The following is a 24,540-nucleotide window of genomic DNA, read 5'->3' as shown; positions in this document are numbered from 1 at the left end:
GAAAATAATTGAATGAATTTGGAGACCCACACTAGAGCAGGGGGGCATGAGAGCCCAGGCAACTCATCCCTCGTAATTTATCACTGTATCGCCGCTCGCTCTCTGAAATATCAGCCTATTAAAACATTCATTGAGCTGATTAAACTGCAATAAAATCTAGCAAAATTTCCACTGATACATTCTGTACATGATTTATTAGCCATGTGCTTCATCCATGTGTTTCACAAGCACTGATAAAGAGTAAGGAAGAGAAAGATCAGATAATGCTGCCACCTTTTGGCTGAGTACCGGTAATAGAACTCTATGATACCTAACTAAAGGAAGTAAACGATAAAAGACCAAATATAATCTCCAAAATGACTATATGAGATTTACCTGTTTTATTGTTAGTCTCCTTATTGATGCAAATATGTCCCTTTCAACCACTGTGTGTTTGTTTGTATTTGTATACTATAAAGTGAAAATTACACATATTGGCAAAATGTAAGAATTTGTGCAAAGGTCCTTTCATTTATTATGGTTGAATAGCACAATCCTTCACTTAAATGTTTAAAAATCCCATATTGAGACATTAGTAATTGCACAGTTTTTGATCCTCCTATGAATCACTTTAGAAATGACTTGAAGAGTTTTTTTTATGTTTACTTTGATTGGTCACCAAGCCTCCATAAAGATAATCATTTTTAGCATCCCAAAAAAAAAATGGCGAGTTGTATATGATTGGGCTGTAGTTATTAAAGGGGCTTGGTCAGGGGTGAAGCTAGAAGGGGGTCCCGGGGTGAACAAGTAGTGCGTGCCATGGTTTTGGTTCTGTTTGTTTTATCTTTGAGTTTTTATTGGTTTTATTTGCATTTTGTGTTGTTCTAGTTATTTTCTATTGTATTTGAGTTCTTAGGTATTTCTTGTTTGCCCTCTGTTACCCTCTTGTGTCAGTCTCCTTTTATTAGCTCCTTTCTAGACTCATCTGTTCACCCCTGCTCCCAATCTGCTGATTAGCCTGGCCTTTGTTTCTCTCCCCCATATACGCACCCCCTGCTCAGTCACTGTGCCTGGTCTGTCATCATTTCTTTGCCCCTTTGTTGTGAATATTTATGGTTCTTAGTTTTTGTGGATTTTGTTGATTTATGTTTTGAATTTTTGCTTCTGTTGCCACCATTTTTCTTATTAAATCTGCAAGTAACCACCTTCAGCTTTAGTCTCTGCATTTGGGTCCAAATCCCCCCACCCCCAACTTGACAGTGCCCCTCTAAGCCGCAGGGGGGTAGCAGTAATAAACTCAGATGGAATGTCCTTAATAATTAGATTATTCAGTTGTTTTTCTGTTAAGCAAAAACTGTTAGCAAAATTAATGGTTAATTTAAATCATTATACTGACATTAAAGATTACAAATTCAGAATTGATGCTCTGTTTCAGAGCTAGTCTTTGTTTATGGGGCGAAAGGAAATTTATGCGGCTCTACAGTCATCTAGGAGTCTTCCTTGAAATTAGACATAAGGAAACAACAACTCAACCCATTCAGTTTATCTAATATGCAAAACCATAAATGTTTTAGACAACATAGATATATAAATGTGTGCATGTAACTATTAACCACAGCTTTATTTAGAAGATTCGTATCTATTGTCGGTTCATTTTTTTGATAGTAAAGTGTAATTAGTGTAGATTGATCCTGAACTTGTTTTGGCACTAACTTTTCTGTCACTCCTCAGTGCATATTTATCCCTGCCTGGCCACCTCTATGAACATTCACTGGGCTTGGTGGCCCCACAATGAAGCTCTTTGTTGCAGTTTTTTAACTTTGAGTTTGTTTGATTACTTTAATTTATTTATTTTTTTTTTTTAGAATCCTGCACACTCCATGAAGAGCGTAATTGTATAAATAAGTCTCTGAGTGACATTGCATTTATGCCCCCAATGGAACCGTAACTCATTGATTACTAATTAATGGTTCCAAGAAGCTTTGATCATCTTATAGTAAAAAAAAAAAAAAACAGTATTTATTGCTTCTGTTTTTTTGGATTTATGCACTCAACCCTTATTGTGTGCATTGTAAAAAGGCGGTGATTTTTGATACAGATTATCTGAGCAGCTACCCGGGGTGGTATTGGGTAGAGGGAGCATAAGTGTCATGATGGGTTCTCAAAAGAGACCCAAATATGCAGAACACCACTAGACGGAAACAGGTGTAAAAGTTTAACAGAGTTTATTGTCACAAAGCACAATGAGTTCTGGTTCTGGTTCTGGTCCAGGGACACGGGTTCACTGGAGTCTGCGTGGGAAGACAGTTCAGTTAGCGAGGCACTTAGGGATTTGTCTTTATATAGTTTCTGGCTTGTACCTTGAGGGTCCACGATTAAGGCTTTGAGAGGAAGGTTGTTGGAACTGGAGAGAGTTTGGTTCGCAGAGTCCGACAGCTGCTTCAGCGTCTTACTTCTTTGGGTTTGAACAGAGATAAGCTCAGGGTTTCCAGCTATTGATCCAAGGCTGCATGGAAGTTCAAAGGCAGGCTTCAGGTTTGGCTCAGAGGGCAGGCTAGGCAGGTTAAGCTCTTCCAGAGCTTCACAGGAGAAAGACTGGTTTCCTGGAAAACAGAGACAGAGGTTAGAATCCAGCTTGGATTCAAAAGTCAACAAAAGTTCTCAGAAGGTTCTAGGCTTAGTGCTGACCAACTGGATCAACACTGCGGCGTTGAGGCAAGTTCTGAAGACAGCTTAAGTAGTGGATCCTCTGATGATGGAATGAGCTGCAGCTGTGAAGGAGGCTCAGCTCAGGAGGATCCACGGCGGACTCTGCTGGAGAAAGGTGGTACTTCTCCAGCTTCCAACAATAAGCACCATATCAACAACTTCTGTTGCTTTTATAAATGTACAGTCAATATGGAATAAGTGCATCCAAGTGTCAAATACATGCACTTTATTTGCTGTTGACATTAGGGGCACGATTTGCTTTATACAAAACTGTGCTGCTTTATTCCTGACTCAAAATATTTTCTTTATTTTGATTGGTTGGAAAAGGGAGAGGCTTTGCCATGGCTCCTGGCTTCGTGCAGGAACCACCACCAATTAAGATAACAGCTAGAAATGGATGAGATGGTGCAATGGTAGATGTGCACCATCTATGTGTAATTAAAGTCAAAGATAATCAACATATTATAAGCCAAAAGATGCAAAAGCGTTAAGACAACAACCTTCTAAATGTCAGAGCCTTATCTGCAGGCAAACCTTTACCGCTTTCTTCAAAACTTGTTATTAAAGCATCTGCTTCAATTAAAAACAACACGATCTGATTATGAACTGGGTATTTAAAATAATTGGTGAAAGGTCAGACTGCCTGAGATCCACTCCATATCGCTCTGCATTAGCTGAAGCTGCAAGTGTTTTCAGTTGAACTGTTGTTTTATTGATCCATATGGTTTATTACAGGCCGCCCGAGTGTTAACAGTCTTCCAAAAGACAGGAGTAGGGATTACCTGGAAATGGGGCTATTGATTGGTTTGGTTTCAGGAGAGACTTACATGTCACTCAGCACCCCCCACCAGAGGAAACACACATTTTAGAAAAGATGGTGTAGAAAGAGGTTGCAGCACAAAAGCCACCTGAGGAGTATTCAGTGTCGTATTCAGCGATGTATCCATGTCTAGTAGTCATTTTGCTCCTTTATTGTTAGGTCTGATTGGTGGTGTTTATTCAGCCAGAGTTTTTGGGGGTGTTAAAAGATGACTAACCAGTGCAGAATAAATTTTTTTTTTTTATTCAATACATGTGTGCTTCTGTCGGTTTACGGATTTAGATACATTCACCGAATCAAGCTGGTACAGTAGTGCTATGTAATTTAAATCTTAATCTCTTCTAGCATGGCAGTCACACCAGTGCCACATTGTTGCATACCTCCCAGTCTACTGGCTGCAGAGTCACCTCAGGCCAATGAACACAAACACGTCACATGATACCTCTACTGTACTTTGAATATATTCCCCCAATGAAAACTGTATGTAAGTTTGTTCCTTCTTTATTTCATAAATAAAAACTTCAAAATGATGCTATCTGTTGGTGTGTCCTTTAATTGCTGTAGGGAAAACCTTGCATATATATTTCAAGAGAAATAATTTAACAAGTGTTTTAAAACAAAAGGACTGATCTGTCTCAGCTCATCGATTAATATAGCATTTCTTTTTTTTCTTTTTTTTTTTTTCACTTTATTTTTATGGATTTTTTACAGGTATACAACAAGAACATGACAATGATTAATGTCCTTTAGTGAGTCCTTTAGCACTTGTCACAAAAAAACTGAAAAAAGAAACAAAAGAAAGCAATAGACAAACAATAAATAATATTATATAAAAATAATTTGTTCATTTACACTTTAGACATACTGAAAGAAAAAAAAACACTTTATGGAGTCAATTAGAAGTGTCCACACCTTTATTTATGACAAATGGGGTAAAGAAGAACAAAAATTCTCTTTTATTTATTTTATTTTTCTCTTTTTTTTCAAAGTATATTTTCTTGAACAATGTGTTCTAAGAATGATCGGCAGTTCATCCCAGATGCAAGCAAGTGATTGGACAGAAAAAAAGAATCAGATAATTGATTTATTGATCAACTTTATTGGTCTCACAGTGGAGAAATTTCCTCGTTACATCAGCTCAAATTGTCAAAAAGAGAAGAAAGCAAACAAAGCACTTTAAATGCAGGAAACACCTTAAGAAATAAATGAAAACTAATTGTCATAATATGCCACTTCTTTATATCGACATATTATAATATATTTATGCTATTCACCGCTAAAAAAGGTCATCTTGCGGTGTTTGCAATGTTACTTCTATAATACAGATTTCTCAGATTGCTACAAAATCAATGATATTCTGTCACTGAATTTCTAGCAATACCTCATATAGAGGTTGCATGTACCAGCATTGGAAAGAAAAACTAACTTTTGAGAGGAAGAATCCTTTAACCACATCCATAGTGAGCGGTCATATCCCAAAACCAAACTGAAGATTCAGAAGACAGCGCAGACACACAAAACCCTCACTTAGTAAGTCAAGCGTACTTTATGTGTGAAAGAAAAGCAAAACATTAATGGCAGTAGCAGCTTTTTTTGTGGCCTCATCTAGGAGAGAACCACAAACTCATAAGCTCTGATTCAGTATTTAAGCCTGGAAGATGAAACAGAATATATATATATATATATATATATATATATATATATATATATATATATATATATATATATATATATATATATATATATATATATATATATATATATATATATATATATATATATATATATATATATATATATATATAGTTATTCATAGTAGAAAGTGTTCAAGTGTTGTATGTCTGTTTGTCTAAGTTTAATTTTGTTTGTTTGGTTTTTTTTTAAATCCTACCAATGTTGTGCCTTAGCAGTATTAGTATTAACAGACATAGTATAATGTTGTCTCATTCTGCATAAATTTCATTAAAATGTAAAAAAAAAAAAAAATTGTCTGTCTTTTTAACTTGATGTTTAAAAAACGGAGCCCCGCAGATGGTGACAGACCCTGAAGGGCTCTTTTTGCATGCTGAGCATGCTTTACTGATGAGGGTTGTTACTCCACAATGAAGAAGTGATATAGAAGCTATTAATACAGATCAGATCCACAATAATTTTTCTGCAAGAAAGCCACTGAGAGGATGAGGCACCTCGATGCTCCTGCAATCCTGGGAATACTCTGTTTTGCAATGCTGTTGGGTCTGTGGCAATGGTTCAGAAATAAATTTCATGGTAAGTCATTGGTATGAATGTGTTTTATGCCTTTATCTTAAAATATCGATAAAATAAATAAAAATCTTTTTTTTTCTTCTACCTGAATAATTTAAGAAATGTTTTACTTTTATTAAAATGCTTTATACATTAGGAATTTTGGGGTATGACATAATAAATAGCCAAATGTGGTAAATGTTACCATGCTCAGTTACAGGAATGACTGTGCAGTTTTATAGTGATGGTGGTGGGGAAGAGGAGGACCAACTCTTAGTTTTATAGATAGCCACAGTCTATTTCAGTCAGGATGGGTCAGGTGCCTAAAAGAGGCGAGACACAGACATCTACTGCCGTCTGGGCTTTCTGACTGCAAATAAAACAATGGCCTGCACTAGTATTCACTCTGCTTGACATTTTTATAACATTTGATGCCATATACCAAAACAAAGCTAGCACATGTGAAACAAGAGAATAAGAAACATTTTTATAAATGTTTTATTAATATAACTCAGAGGAATCAAGTGTTTGTATCCAGCTTTCATTGAGTCAATATTTGTGAACTTGTGAGTATGTAGCTATAGCTCTTTTAGTGGATGTCTGAACAAGCTTTGCACAAATAGAGATGGAGCTTTTATACATTATTGTATTTGAGTGATTTTATGCTTTTCCTTCATCCAAAGCAGCTGTTTCCTTTATACATGCAGGCTTTTATATGTATGCAACTTTATGTATATTATATATGTGTATTTTATGTTGCTGCTCTCTCTGCTGTACAACAATTTGCTCCATGGACCAGAAAATACCTCAGGTACAGTCACCCCACATAGAGAATGTCCAGAGCTTTCCACTTACAAGAGGTTCTTAGTTTTTTGCACTTTGACTAGGCCATTCAAAAAAAAAAAAAAAAACTAAGGACCTATAACACTGTGGTAGGCCAATTATTTTAATGATGTATCACCCCACAATTAAAAAATGTTCTGGTTAAAATATGAACATTTAGAGTGAAAACCAGCAAATAATAAAAACATATAAAAATTACAAACTTTGTGTGAGGGACTCTTCAATGTAACATCCTCTCTGTCCTGTTCAATCAAATTTATTGTCAAGCAGTATTAATCATAGACCATGTAGGGCATGTAACAAACATGTGGATGAAGGTGTTCTCATGAGATAAGATGAAAAGTGATTTTTTTTTGACATTTAAAATAATAACTCATAGATATGCTAGTGTAGATTCCAGATCATAGTCATTCCAAAAAAGTAAAAAAAAAAAGAAATGCACTGGACTTTGTTTCCAAGTTTAAAGACGTTTCGCTTCCCACGCAGGAAATTTTCAAATTAAAAATGTCAGAAATAGCGTTCAGTTTGAGGCTTTATAGAGTGGACCAAAAACAAAGCTTTGTTGTTGGCTTAGAAAACGTGCTAATTGATTTTGGTTAATTGCCCTGTTCGGAATGGGGGTCGTTTGGTTTCTTTGTTAGCCTGTAATACCCGATATCTGACATAGACAAGTTTCAGGTAATACAGGCTAACAAAGAAACCAAACGAACCCTATTTTTTGGAACAACTACATCCTAACCCTAGTCTGTAGTTAAACATGGCGGTACCAGGATGCTTTTCTTCACCAGGTCTATGAAAGCAGGTCAGAATTGATTGGTTAATGGGTGGAGCTTAATACGGGAAGTTTGTAGTTGAACAGAGTGGCAGAGTGGGGCCAGTGTTTTCTCACAGAAAGAGCAACTTGCAGCTCTGCAGATCTGACATCTAATACAGGAAAATCGTGATATTTTCTCAATATGACTACAGATAAAAGTGCAATGGCTTATTTTTTAAAAATATTACTAATAAAAATAAAGCTGTAAAGATAAAATACACACATACATTTGCACGTTTTGGTCAGTAGAAGATGATCTACATAATCATGGGGGCACACACACACAAAAAAAAGTGTGCACGGCCTGTCCACACAATTATGAAGGTCATGCCTTAGATTTGCTACTGAATACAACACACTAAAACATGAACTGAATAACCATAAAAGTATGTGCAACTGTGGATTTTAAGCAGTTTCTAAATAGAGAAATGAGTATCACGACCTTTTTCGTACTATAGCTTCTTGTTGAATCAGATGCCACTCACACATTATCTGTGTCTGGGATCTATGAATTTTAAATGTCCGTTGCAATCAAGCTCTTTGACAAATATATGTTTAAAATCCATTTGCTGATTATTGAAATTTTTAGAAAAAGGGTTTGAAACTGCAATATATTCAAGGCTATTTAAAGAATAAACTGTTGACCCATAGATTCTAAAAAAAAAGGCATCTAATGAGAATGGAGGAATTAACCAACTGTAATAATAATAAGATATGAATATGATATGAAAATGATATGACTTTAGTTTTGTCTGTCTGCTCATTTATAGAGCAGTTTCTAACCACAATCAAACCCTCAGATACATTAATACTTTATATTTAAAATTAACCACAACTGACCAATGTGCTTTACAGAAAAAATAGATAAATAAATAAAAAAATAAAATAAAAAATGTATAATTTTCTAAATCAAAGAATAACCTTCTGCCAATCAAGTCTGCTACTTTTAAAAAGGGAGCTGAGTGACATTAGATAATTATATGAGTTAATGAAATACAGTAAGATATTTCTAAAGTAGAGAAGAATGAAATGATTTAATACATAAATAAATATCAAATACATCTTACATTAGGAGTACATATGACAGTAGTACATTAATTAACTGGCAATTTTAGCCATTTGACTCTTAAGGAGCAGAATAGTACAACTTATGAGGTGAACCAAAAATATTATTGATCAAATTATTATTAGTAGTAAAGTCTTATAATCATGTTTCCTTCCAGTAGACCATGAGAAGAATATAGAAAGCTGAATGTCATAGGAGAGGATACAAAACTTGAACAGGGCAGGTATGAGCCAACACACTGTCAGAACAAGACGTTCTGTGACAGCCATCCTTTTAAATACCAAAATGGTAAAATAATTTATCTGCAAAAGCACAAAATGCTAAATGAGTAAACTTACCAGAAATAGTAAAAAAAAATAAATAAATAAAAAAAATAATCTATGCAATTCGTCCATTACCGTACTATAAAAAACATTTTTAAGGTTGAAACTTTTCAGAGGTAAAAATGTACCCATTAATGTTAACAAACTTTTCAAATAAAAAGAAAATCTCTCGTACTTTAATACGAAAGGGTGGAGGTGATTAATACTTTTACTCAGTGTGTACTGTACTGTATGTGTGTTTGTGTCTAAATGCGTCACAACTATGTGTGCCTACATGTCTGCCAATCGAGTAGTTAAGCTGGGCACTTTTGCAACTGTGCTCACTTTCCATACCAGGCAGACCTGGTTACTGCAGAGGCACCTTGGGCTCTTCAGAGAACAGCAGGGCTGCAGAGAAATTTACTGTTAGGGTCTTTTTCTGTCAGCCAGCTCCAACGCCAGGACCAGAACTAAGACCAGGACCAGGATCATGGCACAAACGGTTCAAATCGACCCCACTAAGATGGGAGAGGGACGGGCGATTGCTGTGCTGACTTCTGGTGGTGATGCCCAGGGTAAGTGAGGGTTTTCCAGAATGTGGTAAAATGAGTGGAAAACAGGATACCGGAGCATTTGACCCATTTTAAGTTATGTAAGAAAATGGATCTTGGCTGAGCTTCTAATGTCATTACTTGTGGTCAACCAAGCTAAAGTTCATTTACCGATATATGACTATTTTCAATCTGTCAGTCATATCTTGGTTTATCTTTTATGCTTCTATATCAATAAGCAATAACATATATATAAAATAAACTGAACTTCAAAAAAATTAATATATAACCATGTTCAGGTGGTCCTCTTTTATTATAGATTACCCTTGCGATTTCTCTCAGCTGTCAAAGAGCTAAGTACTGTAAAAGAAAGACAAGATTTGCAAGAACGACAGTGAAGAGCAGACTTCTGACCTTTAACTTGATGAGGAATATGTTCAATATGACCTTTGAAAGGTTTGCCAGTGACCCCTCACAGCTTATGTGTGAGCATGTGAGAGGTTGAGATTTCCATCTTAGGTTAACTACATGAACTTAATCAAAAATACGGTGAGATAAAAGATGCAAAATCTGAACAGACATCCTTTACCTCTCCTCTTTTTCATGGCATTTTTTCTTTAAATACAGATTTTTCCTTGAAAAATATTTTCTTTCTTTCTAGGAAAGTAAAAAACATTACTGCTAATTTTAGAGGCACGACCTTTCGTTCCTGTGTGTACATTTGTGAGACAGATCTGCTCTTCCTTCCTATACCCCTTCTCCTTTGACTGTAAGAGGAGATGCACCCTTAAAGTTAATCTATCTAGAGCTTGTCCTTTAAGTAACCCCCACTCAGACAACTGTGTTTAGGCTCACACCACCTTGTTGTGTTACTAACCGCCTTGTGACACTTGTTGCTTTTATCTTGTGTTTTGTATTCAGAAACATTTTATAGGAGCTAAAAATAGCATTCTAAAATTATTTCATGCAAGTGCAACACAACTCTCAGGTCCAGAGAACTCAAACCTTAGCTTGGAAGCTTACAGGACAGAGAATGACAAAAATGATGATTTAAAGATGAACATAAATGAACATGTTTTTTTTGTTTTTTTTTACTTTATCATGGAACATTTTATTACTTGCACACATTTTAAAATGAGGAATCTAAATTGATGCTACAGAAACATTCAAAGCTCTAAAAAATCTTTCAAACCTTTATGTGTTTTGTTGGGAGGTGTCAACACAATGTAGTGCATGATTTGGACGCAGAAGAAAAATAGGACATACAGCAATTTATATTTTGATCATCCTAACCCACTAAAAAACAATCATGGAGTGGTCATTATTGGAGAAATTTGAAGTATGTTTAGACTATAAAGCAATATTGAAGCATTTAAACATCTCTTTTCTGCTCCACTCATCATTTGAAAATGAGACCTGTTGTTAAACAACATGAACCAGCAGCAAAATAAACCAAACTGCGGCTAAAATTATAAGGTCATCAGGAAGAGCATTAATCAGAGAGCAACTAAGTGGTACATAGAACCTCTGGAAGAGGTGCTGAAGAATCTGGTGACAGGATAACTAATGATTGTGCACTCCATAAATGTGTTGCCTTTCAAAAATTGTGAATAATCAGTTCAGTGCTTGAAGGAAATAATTGCAATTTTCCATACACCTAGGTGCCCTGGTCAGGAAAGACAAATATTGAAGTTTTTGGCCTATATCCAAAACACAATGTATTCAGAATCCAGTACAGCATATCACCCTGAACATTTTTTCAATATCGACAAACACAGTAGTTGCATCATTATGCTGTGGGAGACTTTCTTCAAATAAGACAGGGAAGCTTGAACAGAAAAAAGCAGAACAGAAAATAAAAAAAAAACTTGATAGGAACCAGATAAGCTTCTAAACACTTAAGATGGGGGAATATGTTCACCCTATATAAGGATAACAATCACACAACCATGGCTTCAAAATGGGCCATTTTAAGTCTTGGAAATTAAAAACCACAGGTACTTTTCCTCCAAGGTGACAAAACTTTAGTAGGGTTGTACAAAGAATGTGCAAAACTTTCAGAAAGTTAGAACTGGTAGTCATACCCCAAATGAGTTTAATCCTTTTACAAAGCACTACACACACTGAATTTAACCAAAATAATTTTAATTGTTTACCTTAGACTAACAAAAGAATGAGAGATCTGTTAGAGAGTAGTACAAATCATCAGGGGGGGATTTACCATTAGGTTATACTAGGCAGTTGCCCATAAAACTGTTTATATGTATGGTTGATACAACTATACTTTATTTGTGCATTTTTATCATGTTTTCGATAAAAAAAAATAATAATTTCGCTAAAATGCCATCAGAACGCTTATAATATTAATTGTGTCTCTTCAGTGTCCACCACACTGGATCAGTCCATTTGCTACGCATGTGGAAAAAGGTCCGAACAGTCCAAAGCAAACCATTTGAAAACAAGTGATGCAGTATTGCGAACTTAGCGCTTTTGTCCCTATATTTAGCAACTTTTCAGACCCCTCTAGTACTTTTTAGTGCTGTCAATCGATTAAAATTTTTTAATCGCGATTAATCGCATCAATGCCTGAGTTAACTCGCGATTAATCGCATTTTAATCGCAAATTTTTTTTCTGATTGAAAATCATTTAAATACTCTCGATGACATACAAAAAATACATACAGGCTAGGTTTGTGCCAATGTTCTTTTTTTTAAATGAAAACAGGTCACAGATACTGATTTATGCCATAGAAACATATGGCAAGAAGATGGGGAGGCATGTAGCAAAAAATAACAAATATGTAGCCAAAAAAAAGGCCCTGAAAACAGGCTGATGTAAAAGACAGTCTTTACAGTTAATACAGTCTTTTGAACAAAGACAAGCATTTTACCCTACTGCTATAAAATGTAGTACAGTTAACATTAGATGTTAATTAACCAAGATAATAATGAACAATTTTCAATCAATACATCAAAATCAATAGACCGACATCACTAGATGGAGGTAGTCTATGAAAGTTACTTTTCAGACTCTTAACAAAAATGAGAACACACACACAAGCACCCACCCACCCACACACAGACACACCCACCCACACACACACACGATACCGACCTGTGACAGCAAGAGTGCCGTAGCAGATTCCATTTCACCTCAGTAATCTGTTTTCTCAGCGTATTTCAGGTTGCTACTAGTTACCAGACACTCAACTTGTTTGTTGGTGGTGGGGCTTAAAGAAAAGGCACTAGCGTCACCCAGTGTATGAGCGTCTTTTTTCCTTGAGGAGCTCCGCTCTTGAAGCCTATGAGAAATGCATACACTGGGGGAAAATAGCCCCGCCTCCCCGCAGGCTGCAGCTGGATGTACTTGGAAAATTTTACCATAAAACCACATAGCGTTAATCTCACGTTAAAAAAATTATCGCCGTTAAAATGGCCTCGCGTTAACGCGATAATAACGCGATAATTTTGACAGCACTAGTACTTTTATTTCAAAAAAGTGCCTAGTGCCAAATCTAGTGACTTTTTTCTGCTACTGGAGACTTTGGTGACAACATATAAAAGCACCGAACTCTACACTCCAGAGCAAGTAGATTCATAACCCCGCCTCCTGCTCTCCTCTATCTTGTCTGCTGTCATGATTCATGCAGCTATTATTTCATACAAATGAAAAATGGAGAACAGATATGCAGATTATGGCTTGTCTACAGTGAAAAGAAAGACTGGGTTATTTACTTTTACCGCTGCCTTTTTGGAAACACAGGAAGGAGCAATTGGCTAAGTGAGCTCAGTGCTTGGAAAAAAATGTTTATTCCTTTTGTGACAGCATGAAAAGTCAGCTGAGTACAAAACATAGAGAGTAAAACAAGGGAAAAGAAGAGAGGGACAAAACATAGAACAAATAATGTATGCCTATTCTATTAAAATTTCTGCATCTGTACAATGGGTCTGTTTTATGTTTTGTCTTCTCAATTCAGAGGGCCCCCTGCCTGTTTTTGCCTAGGGCCCCAAATTTCCTAAATCCACCCCTTCAAATCATAATACACACTCTGTTCATGCAGGAATGAATGCAGCCGTGAGAGCAACTGTCCGGGTAGGTCTGTACACTGGAGCCAAGGTGTACTTTGTTCATGAGGTGTGTACTACTTTTCTTTTTTTCTGTCACTTACAAGAAATACCATGGCCTGAACAATTTGAAATTGATATAATCAGTCATCTAAATAATCAGACAATTTAGTGCAATATTATGAAAACACTGACAACCAATAGGAAATAGTCTGAAATAGTTTTTAATCATGGGCATCACTTCAATGTCTAAATCTTTCATATAAGTTTGACTAAAGCACCTGTTTTAATGAAAGCATGCCTCTACTATAAATCTGAGGAAAAGCCTACTTTTAAGGAGGTAATTCTCTGCTGAATGATGATGTGTTTTGTATCCGGATAGGGTTACCAGGGTCTGGTTGACGGGGGAGACAATATCCGCCCGGCTACCTGGGAAAGTGTGTCAATGATGCTGCAATTGGTAAGAACAAACACTTACAGGCAATGTTAATATGTGTACTATATATAGTCTCTGACATATACTAACAGTTTAGCTTTAACTCTCCATGGTTCAGCTTTGAAGGTCAAATAGTCAGTTAAATGCCAAGGTTCATTAGAAAGCAACACTTCAGGGACATGACCGTGCAGGTTTCAAATTCTACCACCCAAGCTGTTTCCGTGCCTTCTTGTCATTCTCATCTGAGACTGAAACCCTTTCTTCCTGTCTGACATCAGGGTGGAACTGTGATTGGTAGTGCCCGCTGTCAGGACTTCCGTACCAAGGAGGGTCGCACCAAGGCGGCCTGTAACTTGGTCAAGCTGGGCATCACCAACTTGTGTGTTATTGGAGGTGACGGCAGTCTCACAGGTGCCAACCAGTTCAGGACAGAGTGGAAAGACCTGCTGGTAGATCTGGTTAAAGCAGGTGAGCTTTAACCTCAAAGAGTTGTAAAAATGTGTGACATCAGCATCTTGTGAAGATGCAAATAAAATGTGATGTTTTTTAATCTGATCTCAGGAAAAATCACAACAGCTGAAGCAAAGAACTCTTCCCACCTCAATATTGTTGGCATGGTGGGCTCCATTGACAATGACTTCTGTGGAACTGATATGACCATTGGCACTGACAGTGCCCTGCATCGCATTATTGAAATAGTAGATGCCATTACAACCACAGCACAGAGGTATGCATGTCGGCTTAAATCATTTAAACACACAAACAGCAGGTGATTAAATTGAATTCTTTGACGGCACATGTTTATGTTTTGTGTACAGTCACCAGAGGACCTTCATCTTGGAGGTAATGGGAAGGCACTGTGGGTAAGTATAGCTATCCTCTTTGTTTCAGGAACACTGGAGTAAAATGTCAATTTGTCAACTGCATAGCCATACTTTATATGATGGACAAACACATGTTTGTGCGTGAAGCTGTTCTGTGAAGGTCAAAAAGGTTTGCTAGAGAATAACAGCATTATTAAGACCAGGGAACAAAGCAGAAAGGTCAGGGATACGCAGGGGTCACCAACCTTTTTAGGACTACCTCATGGTCACTAAGTCAGAAGAAGCGCTACCAATATTGACCTATGAACTGGAGGGGTCAGCCTTCACCTAAAATAGATAGTAAACATATGTTTGTTGATTCTTTTCTCAATTTCTAATTTTCTTTTAGATATTTTAATTTTGAAGTCTCTATATCCTTAAATGCTCTACATGATTAATATGATGAAATGCTCTATGAATTATTGAAGAGGAAGAGCAACAGAATAAAATAATATTTCGAAATCAGACCACTGGTAAGTAGTTCTGTTTTCAGAAGTTGCTTAGGGCATCCAATTTTGGTGAAAAGTGCAGGATAAATTAAATGTATTATTTATTATTATTATTAAATGGCAGGTACAAAAAAAACAACAACATATCAAGTAAAACAATTACAGATCATTGAGGCTGCTTCAAATTAATGTGGTCCTTGAGGGCCCCTTTGCACCGTTTTTTTTTTTTATTGACCCCTGATATATAGAGACATCTAAACTAAAATAATAATAATAATAATAATAAAGCCATGAACTCCTCAATTCAAAATTAATTCATCTAAAAAATAATTTATTAATGCAAAAAGGGAAATCCAGCAGTGCTGTTTCGTCCATCCTTGCAAAATGAAAAAAATATAGCAAACATAGCTTTGGTTGTCCACATAAACTAATGGGAGAGAAACATGTTCACATAAGCAGCAACCAAGAATAATAACTCTGGAGGGGTTGAAAAGATCCAAACCCCTCAAGTAGGACAATTTGTTGATAGGACACCTTACAGTATATAAGTGCAATCCCAAAATTAGACTTCTCTAGAAGAGTGTGTAGAAGAAATCCATTGCTAAGCGGAAGGCGTGAAAAATCCTACCTGTATGTACACTATATTGCCAAAAGTATTTGCTCACCCATCCAAATTATTGGAATCAGGTGTTCCAATCACTTCCATGGCCACAGGTGTATAAATTCAAGCACCTAGGCATGCAGACTGTTTTTACAAACATTTGTGAAAGAATGGGTCGCTCTCAGGAGCTCAGTGAATTCCAGCGTGGAACTGTGATAGGATGCCACCTGTGCAACAAATCCAGTCGTGAAATTTCCTCGCTCCTAAATATTCCACAGTCAACTGTCAGCTGTATTATAAGAAAATGGAAGTGTTTGGGAACGACAGCAACTCAGCCACGAAGTGGTAGGCCACGTAAACTGACGGAGCGGGGTCAGCGGATGCTGACGCGCATAGTGCGAAGAGGTCGCCAACTTTCTGCAGAGTCAATCACTACAGACCTCCAAACTTCATGTGGCCTTCAGATTAGCTCAAGAACAGTGCGCAGAGAGCTTCATGGAATGGGTTTCCATGGTCGAGCAGCTGCATCCAAGCCATACATCACCAAGTGCAATGCAAAGCGTCGGATGCGGTGGTGTAAAGCACGCCGCCACTGGACTCTAGAGCAGTGGAGACGCGTTCTCTGGAGTGACGAATCGCGCTTCTCCATCTGGCAATCTGATGGACGGGTCTGGGTTTGGCGGTTGCCAGGAGAACGGTACTTGTCTGACTGCATTGTGCCAAGTGTAAAGTTTGGTGGAGGGGGGATTATGGTGTGAGGTTGTTTTTCAGGAGCTGGGCTTGGCCCCTTAGTTCCAGTGAAAGGAACTCTGAATGCTTCAGCATACCAAGACATTTTGGACAATTCCATGCTCCCAACTTTGTGGGAGCAGTTTGGAGCTGGCCCCTTCCTCTTCCAACATGACTGTGCACCAGTGCACAAAGCAAGGTCCATAAAGACATGGATGACAGAGTCTGGTGTGGATGAACTTGACTGGCCTGCACAGAGTCCTGACCTCAACCCGATAGAACACCTTTGGGATGAATTAGAGCGGAGACTGAGAGCCAGGCCTTCTCGTCCAACATCAGTGTGCGACCTCACAAATGCGCTTCTGGAAGAATGGTCAAAAATTCCCATAAACACACTCCTAAACCTTGTGGACAGCCTTCCCAGAAGAGTTGAAGCTGTTCTAGCTGCAAAGGGTGGACCGACGTCATATTGAACCCTATGGATTAGGAACGGGATGTCACTTAAGCTCATATGTGAGTCAAGGCAGGTGAGCAAATACTTTTGGCAATATAGTGTATTTTAACTTTCACAAAACTCTGTTTACATGGTTAAAACAACTATTTCTTATTTGTGCACATTAATTATGTACAGCATGAAAAGTCAGCTGAGTACAAAACATATAAAGGAAAACAACAAGAAAAGAGACAAGAGGAGAGGGATAAAACATAGAACAAATAATGTATTTCTATTCAATTAATATTTCTGTATCTCTATAAAGGGTCTGTTTTATGTTTTGTTTTCTCAATTCAGAGGGCTCCCTGCTTGTGTTTGCCTAGGGCCCCAAATTTCCTAAATCGGCCCCTGCTATAATTTATTTAAAGCACTGCAGGAGACAAGCAAAATTTGGGACGGATTCCTCAATTAAATCATTTATCACAAAAATACGACTTGTTTTAACCTACATGCAAAATGATGTGGCCCTGATCTACAAAAGGTTGGTGTTTAAAAAAAAAAACTGTGCAAACTTTGACACAGAATTGTGTGAAAGGGCAGGTGATTTAGTGTCTTTGCCCTAATGAATCTGGAGAACTTACGCTCATCAACCAGACTGTGAAAAATACTTAGAGGAAGATATGCAGACATGATTACCTACTAACCACAACGTCAATCAACATTGTAACTTCTCAGTATATTACCACCTAATTGTTTTGCAGGTATCTTGCCCTGGTGACTGCTCTGGCCTGTGGTGCTGATTGGGTATTCATCCCAGAGCTGCCTCCAGAAGATGGATGGGAAGTACATCTTTGTAGAAGACTGACAGATGTAAATTTCCTGCTCTGTGTTGTGAAATTCATGCTTGATTTGGCTTCAGTCCTAAATCTTTATTTTGCAATTTAGCAAAGAGGACGGGGTTCCCGTTTGAATATCATCATTGTTGCAGAAGGAGCAATAGATCGTAAAGGAAAACCAATCACCTGTGATACAGTAAAACAGGTCAGTGCACCAGCAAACCAGGATGTAGACACAAATCATGTCAAGCAGCTTATTCATAATCCATGCTTCCTTCCAGTTGGTATCAAAGCAGCTAGGCTTTGACACCCGCACCACCATCCTGGGCCATGTGCAGAGAGGAGGAACCCCGTCTGCTTTTGACAGGATTCTGGTAAACCTACAATAGACTAGTTGATCTACTCATGTTAAATACCACTGATCAATTATGTTGAAGCCACTCTTCTTCTATATTTACAACTCAGGCAAGCAGGATGGGTGTGGAGTCTGTGATGGCTCTGCTTGAAGCCACACCAGATACTCCTGCCTGTGTGGTCAGCTTGTCTGGTAACATGGCCGTTAGGCTGCCGCTCATGGAATGTGTACAAGTGGTGAGTAATATATGTAACGCAATACATTACTAAATGGATAGAAATCAGCGTTCTACAAGGCTTTTCTGATTCTGATTCTGATTCAAAGGCAGTACATTTAACTTTTTGCCATTTTATAACCACATACTTTTAGGTAATGTGAGCCAGAAGTGCATTGTTCTTTCCTTTAAGTGTTGCCCTTAATTATCTATGGTGAACTGTAGTGGTGGGGTAGTTTTTGAAAGGAACAGAACTGTGGTTCAAATATATGATGAAGCTGGAAAAGTTTATGTCAAAGGCTGCAAAACACTTGAAAGTTTTAACTTCCAGTAGGAAAGTGATCTTAAACATTTTGCCAGAACCACAATAGTTTGTATGGTTCACATCAAATCCATGTTTTCCAATGGTCTAGTTTAGGTTTAGGCCCAAATTAACTCAATGTATAATGAACATTAAAAGTAAGTGAAGAAAAAAGTTGACAGCCCACTCCACTAGCATAAAACAACTTATGTTGTTAAACCATGTATTATTTTCTTTTTACTTCACATTCAAGCAGTAACTTGTGTTGTTAGATCATAAAATCTTGAAGAAAATGCCAGGAAGTTTACATTGCAATGTGACTAAATAAAGGTATTGGAAACTTTATAAATGTTTTTTTTTTGTGTGTGTGTGGGAAAACTATGTTTTGTTTTGTCAAAATGTATTCATTCTTTTTTCAAACCAGACTAAAGATGTAACTACAGCCATGGATGAGGGGCGGTATGAAGATGCTATCAAGCTCAGGGGAAAGTAGGTCCAGCTCTGCCATTTCCATTTCTCTCCTCATGTGTTTAGTTTCAAATGAATGCTCATTTTTTGCTTATTTGACAACAGGAGCTTTGAAAACAACTGGAACACCTATAAAATGCTAGCCCATGTGCACCCTCCAGAAACAAAGGTTAGAAAATACATTTGTAGGTCAGAAAACTTTGTCAAAATTATTATTCTCCCACAGAAACTATATATGTCTACATACATATAATTTCAGAGCAATATCAACATTGCCTTACTGAACATCGGTGCTCCATGCGCGGGGATGAATGCTACTGTACGTTCAGCTGTCAGGATTGGGCTCCTACAGGGCCACCAGATGCTGGCAGTGCATGATGGCTTCGATGGCTTGGCACATGGAATGGTAAAGTATAAAATTTAGCTCAAAATGCTACATTTTTATGTTTTTAACAATGTCTAGCATTTAACCCTACAAAAAATATATATGTATATATGTACATATATATAAAATATAAATATGTATATATATTTTTGTTTTATATATAATATTGAGACATAATCTTGTTTTATCATGACCGTGCAAAGCCTATATTTATTATGGTTAAAATGTTCTGCCTGTGAGCACAGATTGAGCCAATAGGTTGGTCTGGAGTGGCAGGATGGACTGGAAAGGGTGGTTCCATGCTTGGCACCAAGAGGTAAGCTGGTTCACTGCAGACGTGATTATTTAGGTTTCACTAGCCTAAATGTTATACTTAAATAAACATTGTTTGCCTTACTTAAGCACTTCTAAGGCCACAACGATCTTCTGTGATGTTGTTATTGTTGTTATGAAGGACTCTGCCTAAAGATCTCCTGGAGGAGATCAGTCTGAATATCACAAAATTCAACATCCATGGTCTTGTCATTATTGGGGGCTTTGAGGTAAGCTGCTTTGCACTCATATTGTTTCTGAAGCATGTCACTGTAATGGTCATTTGTCTTTCTCTTCAGAATCGGCCAGACATTTTGAGGGAAAAAGACTGTAAATAAAATATATTGCAGATCTGACAATGCATCAGAAAGATATAACTGTTGAAAAATCCCTGGGGTTGTGTTCAGTAAAAATCCAAATTCATTTAAATGAGCTGTTTGTAGAATGCCAAAGATCATTCATATTGGAACATGCACATGTAAAATAGAGGCAACCATGCAACTAAAAATGTGTTAATCTTCACCATATTGTCCAGCGAACAGTCACCGTTCACAGATATTAAACAACACCTTGTTCTGTGTCATCAAACACATCATGACACCAGTGTGAGTGAGAGTGTAAAAGGAGGATCTCTGAAATATGTTATTTTTTTAGTGGTTGGGGCTAAAGTGATGTCAGCAAATGAGCTCGATAATGTGTTGAGTGGTGGTATGAGATGACACACAGGAAGGCTTGTACAGTTGCCACCCTGTGTGGGGAAATGTTTACAACATAAGGTTTTATGGCAAGAGGATTTTGAGAAATGGCCACACACAAATGATTTGATCCACCCAAAATGTTTTGATAACTTTTTATCCCCAATGCCTCGAGTCTATTCTAGAGTCATTTTGAAGTCAGTAACTTAAAAGCTCTTGTAGGACTTTGCTGCTGGTATGATAGTAAAAGAGACATAAATGGCAGCTTTCATCCAAAATGGTCGACAACCTGTGTGGTCTGGACTATGGCTCTATGGGGCTTGGTTTGTATGTCCTGGGAAGTTATGTGCCAAACTTCTAAATCCTTAGTCAAAGCATCACTTGGGGCTCATTGTTTTATTGATTATAATGGGTGCTGTGAAGTAATTAGGCCAATAATTGACTTCCTGTTTTTAGGGGCACCTAAACGGTTGCTAATTCCAAATATTGTTTTAATGCTGTCCTTCTATTGAAAACCTTACATTTTAAAATGTTAGGCTACTGATTAGGTCATCTGTGTTTACACCTTCAAAATGGCTTGTCTTCTTAATGAAACAATAATAATAAACTTTCAAATAGCAATAGGCCTTTGCAGCACTGCGTTGCTTAGGACTAATTAAATGAGGTTTATTTGTGATAAGAAAAGTTGTGAGGTATCATGACGATAATTTTTTAAGAAGATTGTTAATGGCTACAAAGTATTTGTTTTTGTTGAAAGTTTTGTATCTAAATACTAGTGAGAGTGTATTTAATCTTCATCCCCTTTGGGCTGCAGAAGACCAGTTTGTTCTGTAAAGGTTTTAGATAAAAGACTCAGGTTAAAGTGAAATGACAGTGTATCGGGGGGTATAGTAGGGAGTGTGTAAACTTCTGCCCTGTATTGCACATGCTAAAAGTAATCCTTGTAAATATGGTTTTTTGCTTTACAGGCATTCCTGGGAGGTCTGGAGTTGGTAGAAGCTAGAGAGAAGTACGAGGAACTGTGTATTCCCCTTGTTGTTGTTCCAGCTACTGTCTCTAATAACGTTCCTGGATCGGACTTCAGCATAGGCGCAGACACAGCCCTCAACACCATAACCATGGTAAACTTCAAACCTAGCAGTGACATGATTATATGAACATAATTTCCAAAACATTGTGCCTTTTTACTGAATTGCTTTTTTACAGTTAACTTTTTGTGTTCTGCAGACTTGTGACCGGATCAAGCAGTCTGCTGCGGGCACCAAGAGGAGAGTGTTTATTGTGGAAACCATGGGGGGATACTGTGGCTACCTGGCAACCATGGCTGGGTTGGCATCTGGAGCAGATGCAGCCTACATTTATGAAGAACCATTTAATATTCATGACCTGGAGGTTTGCCCCAATAACTAACATCCACAATTGATAGATGATAGATAGATAGATAGATAGATAGATAGATAGATAGATAGATAGATAGATAGATAGATAGATAGATAGATAGATAGATAGATAGATAGATAGATAGATAGATAGATAGATAGATAGATAGATAGATAGATAGATAGATAGATAGATAGATAGATAGATAGATAGATAGATAGATAGATAGATAGATAGATAGATAGATAGATAGATAGATAGATAGATAGATAGATAGATAGATAGATAGATAGATAGATAGATAGATAGATAGATAGATAGATAGATAGATAGATAGATAGATAGATAGATGTATTTCAATCAGTTTAATCAATGGTTTGTCTATAGATTAACGTGGATCATCTGGTGGAAAAGATGAAGACAACAGTGAAAAGAGGACTTATTTTGAGGTTTATTCACATTAAAATGATGCAAAATCCTACTTACCTTCCTATTGAATATTTGGTTTTCATTTAATCTATAATTCTGCTCTTGGTTTAGAAATGAGAAATGCAATGCAAACTACACCACAGATTTCATCTTCAACCTGTATTCAGAGGAGGGGAAGGGCGTGTTTGACTGCAGAAAGAATGTGCTCGGTCACATGCAGCAGGTTTGATACTTCTTAATTGTTTATTGCACACATAACTGAGCAACCACTTTAAAAAATTACGTTTTTGTTTTTTTTCTAATTAGGGTGGAACGCCCAGTCCTTTTGATAGGAACTTTGGCACAAAGATGGGAGTTAAGTCTGTCCTTTGGTTGACTGACAAGCTGAAGGAATGCTACAGACATGGTGAAAACTAAGTGCTTCACATCATACAATATTTGACTGACATCTGGTGTTCTTTTGTAGTATTTTGATAAAGTAGTGTGTGATCATTTTGTTGCCTTTTAGCAGAAATGTTGATTTGGTGTTTTTAAATTAAACCTTTAGGTCGCATCTTTGCCAACTCAAAAGACTCAGCCTGTGTGCTGGGAATGAAGAAAAGAGCATTGGTGTTCCAGCCTTTGGCAGAACTCAAAGATGAGACTGATATTGAGTAAGACTGTTCACTCCACTTTGCATTTTCCTTTTTTTAGTGTTGCACAAATCTTAATGTGTTTTAGCAGAAATCTGTGTAATATTCTAATGCAAAGCACTGTTTAATTGATTATGGATGGATGCATTATTGATAATAGATTTAAAAAAATCAAAACCTCTTAGAAATATAAACCTGAAGTTTATATCTGTAATATTCGTATTTCTTCAATAACTTTTTTGAGCAACATTTTGGTTTAGGTACATCAACAAGTCTTTTGGGGTTGGTCTCTACAATCTTGGTTCAAAAACTCAACCATTTGTGCACAGTTCTTTGCAAATTAGCCTAAGCTCAGTCAAACGGGATAAAGAGCACATATGAACAACAAATTTCAAGTCTTGTTACAATTTTGAAGTTGAACTACAGTTTTTTTTCCCCCTTCCCTCTTCATGCATGTTATTTTGCCACATTAATGCACAAAAATAATAATTAAAGCATGCAGTTTAAAAGGAAAAAGATCCAAAAGAGTTCAAGAATACTTTTGTAGGGCACTCTTATTGCCATTTGTAATGTGTTACATGTTTTGCATTTGGCACTTCTCTACTGAACAATGCTTGTCCTTTGCAGACACCGTATTCCAAAGACCCAGTGGTGGCTTAGGCTGAGGCCCCTCTTGAAAATCCTGGCCAAGTACAAGATCAACTTGGACACCTCAGAGAGGACTGCAATGGAACACGTCATAAAGAAGAGAGGCTTAGTTCCTCAGTAGCTTTTCTATGCAACCACTCTGGAGAGGATGTCGGTTATTCAACTCCTTTTAAAGCACCTTGTAAACTGTGGATTGTACAATATAATAAATCAATCAATATAAAGACTTAGTTTAACCATAACCCCTTACAAAATTTACACTCAGTGTTAAATAAATTAAATGTGAAATGCAGCTGCTAAATAGTTCGAATGCCAGTATGAATTTCAGGTATTTAATCTTTTTCATTGGCTCCTGATTTGGTTCCGTGTGAATATGAGATTCATACAGTTTTCCCATATATGATAATAGGTGATTTAATTCTTTTGTCCCTTGGATTTTCTAAAGTAAGTTTCAGGGATAAAAAGTGTGTCTCCCTTCACATTTGTCTAAATGCAAATAAATGTTAAAATAAAACCAATTTGAATTCTCCAAGTCTCTGTTTTTGCTTTTTCCATTATACACACCTTTAATCTTTTACAGTTTGGATGACTCACTTTGTTTTTGAAATGCATTTGAAAGTTCTGATTATCACATTTTGCTAAAATCATATTTTTACAGGTATTTTTTATATCCAAACCATCACAGTTTGCAGCAGCCTTTGCACCCAGATTGAGAAAATAAATTGTTTGGATGTTCCCTACATTACCCAGGTCTCTATCACTTATTGGAGCAACATGACCAGTGTAGAGTTGGAACACCGAAACGACCCTTGAATAAATGCTTTCTGAAATCCGTTTTTCAATAATCCAGTGATTTTTATGTATTACTAAATATTACATAGAAATTGCTGGAATTTCATGTATGTCATTCATGTGATATATCAATTAGGATATTACAATCTCTACAGTAAAATATAATCATAGGAGGGATGGTTTAAGACT

General features: G+C 37.0%; 1 protein-coding gene across 1 annotated transcript; it reads left to right on the top strand.

The window, feature by feature from the left end:
- The first annotated feature begins 9,107 nt into the window (after positions 1-9,107).
- Positions 9,108-24,091, top strand: pfkmb (phosphofructokinase, muscle b). Its single transcript, XM_038275261.1, has 22 exons — positions 9,108-9,352; positions 13,390-13,463; positions 13,776-13,853; positions 14,108-14,297; positions 14,391-14,556; positions 14,648-14,692; positions 17,666-17,774; positions 17,850-17,945; positions 18,022-18,114; positions 18,206-18,331; positions 19,035-19,099; positions 19,184-19,247; positions 19,338-19,484; positions 19,709-19,779; positions 19,918-20,005; positions 21,439-21,591; positions 21,698-21,862; positions 22,238-22,299; positions 22,391-22,502; positions 22,586-22,685; positions 22,827-22,932; positions 23,539-24,091. Exons 1-22 carry the CDS (start codon positions 9,268-9,270, stop codon positions 23,678-23,680), a joined length of 2,337 nt encoding a protein of 778 aa, XP_038131189.1. The 5' UTR covers positions 9,108-9,267; the 3' UTR covers positions 23,681-24,091.
- The last annotated feature ends 449 nt before the right edge of the window (positions 24,092-24,540 follow it).

Source organism: Cyprinodon tularosa, unplaced genomic scaffold (genome assembly GCF_016077235.1).
Source record: "Cyprinodon tularosa strain WSP-4 unplaced genomic scaffold, ASM1607723v1 ctg95, whole genome shotgun sequence".
Lineage (NCBI taxonomy): Eukaryota > Metazoa > Chordata > Actinopteri > Cyprinodontiformes > Cyprinodontidae > Cyprinodon > Cyprinodon tularosa.
Note: the sequence above shows the minus strand (reverse complement) of the source record. Positions and strands in the feature narration are given on the sequence as shown.